General features: G+C 43.2%; 2 protein-coding genes across 2 annotated transcripts in view; both read left to right on the plus strand.

Moving 5' to 3' along the window:
* Positions 1–2,306: 2,306 nt before the first annotated feature.
* Positions 2,307–3,018, plus strand: LOC112073001 (allograft inflammatory factor 1-like). The gene is given in 4 exon segments (XM_024140385.2): positions 2,307–2,355; positions 2,486–2,491; positions 2,494–2,650; positions 2,827–3,018. Coding segments are annotated over 4 exon segments (285 nt in total). The 5' UTR covers positions 2,307–2,321; the 3' UTR covers positions 2,915–3,018.
* A 3,114-nt stretch (positions 3,019–6,132) lies between these two features.
* The window catches only part of LOC112073010 (casein kinase II subunit beta), a 9,953-nt gene continuing 7,556 nt past the window's right edge, over positions 6,133–8,529 (plus strand). The window contains 1 exon segment of the mRNA XM_070440014.1: positions 6,133–6,223. Within this exon segment, the coding sequence (XP_070296115.1) occupies positions 6,148–6,223 (76 nt within the window). The 5' untranslated portion in view covers positions 6,133–6,147.

The following is an 8,529-nucleotide window of genomic DNA, read 5'->3' on the forward strand; positions in this document are numbered from 1 at the left end:
ACACTTCTGCGAGCAGGCCTTTCTAATCGACCTGGCCCGGGTATCCTGGAAGGATATTGACCTCATCCCATCAGTCGAGGATGCCTGGTCATTCTTTAAAAGTAATTTCCTCACCATCTTAAATAAGGCATGCCCCTTTCAAAAAATGTAGAACTAAGAATAGATATAGCCCTTGGTTCACTCCAGACCTGACTGTCCTTGACCAGCACAAAAACATCCTGTGGTGGACTGCAATAGCATCGAATAGTCCCCGCGATATGCAACTTTTCAGGGAAGTCAGGAACCAATACACGAAGTCAATCAGGAAAGCAAATGCTAGCTTTTTCAAACAGAAATTTGCATCCTGTAGCTCTAACTCCAAAAAGTTTTGGGACACTGTAAAGTCCATGGAGAACAGGAGCACCTCCTCCCAGCTGCCCACTGCACTGAGGCTAGGTAACACTGTCACCACCGATAAATCCATGTCAATCGAAAATTTCAATAAGCATCTCTCTACGGCTGGCCATGCTTTCCTCCTGCCTAGCCCAGCCCCGGCCAACAGCTCCCCCCCCTTTCGACTCTGTCAATCATCGTATTCTTATTGGCACGCTCAATCGCCTTGGTTTCTCAAATGACTGCCTCGCCTGGTTCAAATCGGAGGGCCTGTTGTCCGGACCTCTGGCAGTCTCTATGGGGGTACCACAGGGTTCAATTCTCGGGCCGACTCTTTTCTCTGTATATATCAATGATGTCGCTCTTGCTGCGACTGATTCCCTGATCCACCTCTACGCAGACGACACCATTCTGTATACATCTGTCCCTTCTTTGGATACTATGTTAACTAACCTCCAAACGAGCTTCAATGCCATACAAAACTCCTTCCATGGCCTCCAACTACTCTTAAACGCTAGTAAAACGAAATGCATGCTTTTCAATCGTTCGCTGCCCACACCCACCCGCCCGACTAGCGTCACTATTCTGGACGGTTCTGACCTAGAATATGTGGACAACTATAAATACCTAGGTGTCTGGCTAGACTGTAAACTCTCCTTCCAGACTCACATTAAACATCTCCAATCCAAAATCAAATAGAATTGACTTTCTATTTTGCAAAAATGCCTCCTTCACACACGCTGCCAAACATACCCTAGTAAAACTGACTATCCTACCGATCCTCGACCTCGGCGATGTCATCTACAAAATAGCTTCCAATACTCTACTCAACAATCTGGATGCAGTCTATCACAGTGCCATCCGTTTGTTACCAAAGCCCCTTATACCACCCACCACTGCGACCTGTATGCTCTAGTCGGTTGGCCCTCGCTACCTATTCGTCGCCAGACCAACTGGCTCCAGGTCATCTACAAGTCTCTGCTAGGTAAAGGTCTGCCTTATCTCAGCTCACTGGTCACGATAACAACACCCACCCGTAGTACACGCTCCAGCAGGTATATCTCACTGGTCATCCCCAAAGCCAACATCTCCTTTAGCCGCCTTTCCTTCCAGTTCTCTGCTGCCAATGACTGGAACGAATTGCAAAAATCGCTGAAGTTGGAGACTTATATTTCCTTCACTAACTTTAAACATCAGCTATCTGAGCAGCTAACAGATCGCTGCAGCTGTACATAGTCTGTAAATASCCCACCCAATCTACCCACCTCATCCCCATATTGTTTTTATTTACTTTTCTGCTCTTTTGCACACCAGTATCWCTACTTGCACWTCATAATCTGCTCATTTTTCACTCCAGTGTTAATCTGCTAAATTGTAATTATTTCGCTACTATGGCCTATTTATTGCCTACCTCCTCACGCCATTTGCACACACTGTATATGGACTTAATTTTTTATTTTGTGTTATTGACTGTACGCTTGTGCATTCCATGTGTAACTCTGTGTTGTTGTTTGTGTCACACTGCTGTTGTATCTTGGCCAGGTCGCAGTTGTAAATGAGAACTTGTTCTCAACTTGTTACCTGGTTAGAAAAGAGTGAAATAAATCAAATCATAGAATAAAAAAAAATCATTGTTTGCAAACTGAACGTGACACATACTAATGCCAAAGTAACATGCAAAACATGGGTTTTTTGTGTGGCTGAATGACAGGTCACCACGGACACTATCTAATCTTGACGTCTGCCTTGTGGTATTATTTCTGAAGGTTTTTCTCACAGATCCTAAATATGCAGAGGAGGAGGACCTCAGCTCAAAACTGAAATGTTAAAAGTGAGATTTCAAGTATTTTAACTGCACATTGATACAGACATGTTATGTTTCCTTATTGAATGAATCAACAATGAAATAATAATTGTAATGTGTTCTATATTGTTTTACAGACAAATACATGGAATTTGATCTCAATGACCAAGGAGACATTGGTAAAATTGCCTTCTTTTTTTTTACAACAATCCTGATGAATAACAAGATTAGGCTAATCACGAGGACAACATTGAGCCATCCATGTGAACTATCTTTGTCACGGCCTCTCTCTCTCTCTCTGTGTCACAGACATGATGGGCTGAAGCGCATGTTGGAGAAGCTGGGCGTGGCAAAGACTCACTTGGAGCTGAAAAAGATGATGTCAGATGTGGTTGGCGGCGCTGCACGAGACACGTTCTGTTACACAGACTTTCTCAATATGATGCTAGGGAAGAAGAATTCCATTTCTCGACTGTAAGTTACAAGGAAACTGACACTACATTAATGAAGGCGTTACATTTCACCTGAAATGAAACTTCTGAATACGATTCTGAACTTTTGTAATCCACTGTATATCCTTTATGGCTATATGTCTTTTTGCTACATGACTTGTGTAATAATTTGTGTTGGTTTATTTTTCTCTGCCGAAGGATCTTGATGTTTGAGGAGAAAGGAAAAGACCAGGAGCCCAAAGAGAGTGGACCACCGCAACGCAAGACTTTTTCAGATCTGCCCTGAATGCAATTACGTTAAGGATCCAATCTGGTCATATAAAAACGGAATGTCAAATGAACTGGGTTATACACGGTTTCATTGTAAGGAATAAAGAAAGGTTTGATTGATCCATAGGCTTGTCCATTTGTTGGTGAAAAACTGTGGTGCAGCTGCAGAACCTCATATCAAGCTCTTGTTGAATATACACTGCTCAAAAAAATAAGGGAACACTTAAACAACACAATGTAACTCCAAGTCAATCACACTTCTGTGAAATCAAACTGTCCACTTAAGAAGCAACACTGATTGACAATAAATTTCACATGCTGTTGTGCAAATGGTAAGACAAAAGGTGGAAATTATAGGCAATTAGCAAGACACCCCCAATAAAGGAGTGATTCTGCAGGTGGTGACCACAGACCACTTCTCAGTCTATGCTTCCTGGCTGAGTTTTTGGTCACTTTTGAATGCGGCAGTGCTCTCACTCTAGTGGTAGCATGAGACGGAGTCTACAACCCACACAAGTGGCTCAGGTAGTGCAGCTCATCCAGGATGGCACATCAATGCGAGCTGTGGCAAGAAGGTTTGCTGTGTCTATCAGCGTAGTGTCTGGAGCATGGAGCGCTACCAGAGACAGGCCACAAATGTGCATGTGTCAGCATATGGTCTCACAAGGGGTCTGAGGATCTCATCTCGGTACCTAATGGCAGTCAGGCTACCTCTGGCGAGCACATGGAGGCCTGTGCGGCCCACAAAGAAATGCCACCCCACACCATGACTGACCCACCGCCAAACCGGTCATGCTGGAGGATGTTGCAGGCAGCAGAACGTCTCCACGCGTCTCCAGACTCTGTCACGTCTGTCACATGTGCTCATGTGCTCAGTGTGAACCTGCTTTCATCTGTGAAGAGCACAGGGCGCCAGTGGCGAATTGCCAATCTTGGTGTTCTCTGGCAAATGCCAAACGTCCTGCACGGTGTTGGGCTGTAGCACAACCCCCACCTGTGGACGTCGGGCCCTCATACCACCCTCATGGAGTCTGTTTCTGACCGTTTGAGCAGACACATGCACATTTGTGGCCTGCTGGAGGTCATTTTGCAGCCTCTGGCAGTGCACCTCCTTGCACAAAGGCGGAGGTAGCGGTCCTGCTGCTGGGTTGTTGCCCTCCTACGGCCTCCTCCACATCTCCTGATGTACTGGCCTGTCTCCTGGTAGCGCCTCCATGCTCTGGACACTACGCTGACAGACACAGCAAACCTTTTTGCCACAGCTCGCATTGATGTGCCATCCTGGATGAACTGCACTACCGAGCCACTTGTGTGGGTTGTAGACTCCGCCTCATCACCTACTAGAGTGAAAGCACCGCCAGCATTCAAAAGTGACCAAAACAACACGCCAGGAAGCATAGGAATGAGAAGTGGTGTTGGTCACCACCTGCAGAACCATTCCTTTTTTGGGGGTGTCTTGCTAATTGCTATAATTTCCACCTTTTGTCTATTCCATTTGCACAACAGCATGTGAAATTATTGTCAATCAGTGTTGCTTCCTAAGTGGACAGTGATGACAGTTGATTGATACTGAAGTTACATTGATTGTATGTTTAAGTGTTCCCTTTATTTTTTGAGCAGTGTACTAACAAAGTATATCAATTGTCAGCATTTCTTATAAAATGATAGAATCCCATAACAGCTTTGAGTGTTTGTGTAATGGTGAAAAACATCACTCTAAAAGTGAAAGGTAAAATTATATATTCCCTTTCTTTCTATGTAAGTGTCGAATAAAAATAGAGTCAAACTTGTTTGAGTAAGCCTCTCTTCTCCTCCAAAGAATGCAAAATCCTACCTTCAGTTATGCAGCACCCAACTGGATAGCTACCCTGCCTTGCCTGTTGAACATGACAACAGGAAAGCCCCAATAATCATCGGTGTCCTGGGCAGAGATCAAGGGAGGCAGTGATCAATACTATCCATACCTTCAGATATCTCCAACCAAACATTCCTAGGAAAAGAGTCGCTTGATGAGGGCACATCTCAGTTCAGAAGATGCATCTTTGCTTTCTCCACTGAGTGATGGAGTACAGGCACAGCCGTGATGGTACAGATGTAGGTTGCAGATGGGACACAATAAGAACACTGCTTTGAGGTCAAGCTACAGGTTAAAGGTGAGTATTTGCTAGTACAGTCATGGCCAATATAGTTTAGAACGACACAAATATTAAATTTCACAAACTGCTGCCTCAGTTTGTATGATGGCAATTTGCATATACTCCAGAATGTGTTATGAAGAGTGATCCGATGAATTGCAATTAATTGCAAAGTCCCTCTATGCCATGCAAATGAACTGAATCCCCCCAAAACATTTCCCCTGCATTTCAGCCCTACAGTCAGAACGAATGTGTGCGCTTGGCATTAGGCCCTATTATTATTATTTTTTTTTCGTCTTTGATTTAGTTAATTCTATTCATTTAAATCTTTAGATTATTCATATCTTTTTTTAAATATTTTATAAATAGATTGGGCTCTTCTGATATGCGAGCCGGAGTTCGCGCGAACGACCCATCACTAGTACTCCGCGGTTTGACTGGAACAGCAAACTGTTCATCAACACAGGTCGAGAGAGCCGAAGATTCCACCGGAAGTAGTATTCTTGTTTACAGCAGTTAGCTAAGGTGCTAGCTAGTTAGCAAAGTAGCTACCGGTAGATCTATCTAGCTAACATAAAAGAGGGGGGAGTAAACGTGTGCTGACACAACACATTTGGATTTACACAGTATAAATTAATTGTTTAGTTTCAAATCAGTATGAGTTTCATGCATGCGTGTGGAAAATGTCCGTTACCTAGCTAACGTTATTAAACTAACGTAACTAGCTAGCAAACTAGCTAGCTAGCGTTTCTATGTAGCTAACGTTAGCTAGCTAGAGTTCTTTAAGCATAATTTGACTAACAATCTGGTTTTTGTTCTAGCCCAGTACTAACACATCTGGGCTTGATGATTTGATTAGATTAGCTAGCTAGCATATCTGGGGCAGAAATAAAGCCGCAGTGTACACATACTTCAGGTCCCTGGACCAGAATGGAATACACCACTAGCTAAAATCAAATCAAAAGTTATTGGTCACACACATGGTTAGCAGATGTTATTGCGAGTGTAGCGAAATGCTTGGCCCAGATAGCTTTAAATTCTAGTGCATCATGGAAATTCTGAAATGCATGTAATTTTTGCATGCCGTTGCACCATCACCCCCACTGTTCAGAGGATGAGCAGCTCGGAGGAGGTGTCCTGGATCTCCTGGTTCTGTGGCCTGAGGGGGAATGAGTTCTTCTGTGAGGTGAGTAGATAGCTAGTTATGTCAGAACATCACAGAATGAGAAGGACAGACAGGGGAAATACTATTGCTCTGACTTAGCCAACTGTTTGTGAAGCTAGTTGAGTGTTTGAAATACAGAATGAACTGTTACAGCTACCAGCCAAATATACCCTAAACACAGATGGAGAATTCCATGTGAAAGGAGACCAGAATACAGTGTTTGAAGTCATGGGTGGTGTTTTGTATTGATGCCATAGTGTGTAACCGTGACATGAGCTTGTTATTTCATGGTGGTAGCTTCAGATATTCAAACACAGTGCATTCACCGTGTAGGCTACGTTGCTTAATTCTACCTTTAACTCTTCTGCTTGTCTTAATTGCCAATACTGAAGTAATCCCTTTAACCTGTTATGCAATTGACCAACCGTGCCTATTCATAAAGCGTAGTAGACAGTGTTTGCAGCTGCTAAAGCTCCTAACCATGTTGATCCATCCACTTTACCAGGTTGATATGAGGACTACATTCAGGACAAGTTTAACCTGACAGGGCCAATGAGCAGGTGCCTCACTACCGCCAGGCCCTTGACATGATCCTGGACCTGGAGCCAGGTGAGCTCATCACTACACCGTCTGGCATGACTTCACACTGACACTTCCTATAGGCTAATTTATCACTTGTGTTTGTATTTACACGTGCCTTTCAAAAGACCCAAGGACACAGTACTGTGACTACATACTTTGATTCATCTATAGGCTGAAGTCTACCTTGTGTTGATCTGAAAGCCTCCTTTATGTGTGTTGTATGAAGAAAGGAAAGACCTGTAGATGCTATAATGCTGCCTCCCAGTGCTTTATTCATGCACCATGTCACTATAGGCTTCTGTGTACCTTGTGTGTTGATCTGAAAGCCTCACTGTCATGTCTTGTCTGTCAGATGAGGAGCTGGAGGACAACCCCAACCAAGTAGATAGATAGCCAGCAGGCAGCAGAGATGCTGTACGGGCTGATCCACGCACGCTACATCCTCACCAACAGAGGCATCGCTCAGATGGTAGTAAAACCCTACATCTGTATATATTGTTCTGGAGTCTGGATAATCTCTATATCAGGGGTTTCCAGCAAGTAGACTGTGAGCTACCAGTAGCTCGCAGCCCACCTAGGAGTTAGCTCGCCAATCAATTCTGAAATTACATGCATTTTTTTCATGTGTTCCGTGGCAAACTGCATAAATGTAAAGCTCCCGGCTATCAAAGCCACATTGACATTGTCCAACCCCTAGTTAGCACTATTGGCTAAAAAGCCAAACGTAACACAATCTGCCAATTTAATTTCCAGCAATATTGCCCCGTCTGTTTAGGGTGCTCATTTGTCTGTGTGTAGCCAGTTAGCGACCTTTTTGGTAGACTGGAAAAAACGTTCCCAAAAAACATTCTCAATATAATGCATATGCAAAGTAGGCTTATCTGACAGAACTATCGTGATGATTATTTGTCAAGATGGTGTGCCGATTTGTTTTGCAAACTCTGTCATGACGTGCTGCAGCCAGTAGGTAACAGCAGTAGGTAACAGCAGCAACATCACTAGACTGACGCATTCCTCTCTTGTGAGATGTGCAATTAAAGGGTAAATACACTTCAAATTAAAATGGGTTATTTTTTTCCCAGACCTCAAAAATGGGTCTTCTCATGTGATTTATTAGCTTTGACATGGACTCAGAACAACCATTTTCCTTCTCTTCTCTATGAGAATGTAATTTGAGCAAATGTTAATAATTAATAATCCCAAACCAGGGAGAAATAAAAACAGTGAAAAGAATTCAGGAAAATTTGAAATATAATTTTATGGGGCCACTTGGTTGTCTATTAACCATTATTTTACCAGGATATTGACAAAACAACTATTTGAAAGCATAAAATAAAAAATGTAGCTCGTGACATGTTCATTTTTTCTTTTTAAGTAGCTCATGCTAGAAAAGGTTGAGACCCCTGTTCTAAATTCTACCTGTCCGTTTATGAGTAGTTGTGCTTCTTGGCTAGCTTGTGTTTAGGAAACCCTACCTACTCTGTGTTGGGATTGTGATTGAGGAGTAAGAAGAGCGTACACTGTAGTGATAGAGTGAATGAGATCCTGTTCATTTATGAAATAGAGATTTGGGACACAGTAGGAGTAAGAGAGAAGCCACCCGGTAACCTCTCTGTGTAGGGTAAAGTAGACGAAGTTAGAACGAAATGAGGAGGAGTAGGTGAGGAGAAAGAGGAGTAGTGTGTATGGTTGTAGGAGTACTACTTGTGTTTGAAGTTAGAACGGGAACGCATACGCGGCTTTCTCTCG

This window comes from Salvelinus sp. IW2-2015, unplaced genomic scaffold (genome assembly GCF_002910315.2).
Source record: "Salvelinus sp. IW2-2015 unplaced genomic scaffold, ASM291031v2 Un_scaffold2120, whole genome shotgun sequence".
In the NCBI taxonomy this organism is placed as follows: Eukaryota; Metazoa; Chordata; class Actinopteri; order Salmoniformes; family Salmonidae; genus Salvelinus; species Salvelinus sp. IW2-2015.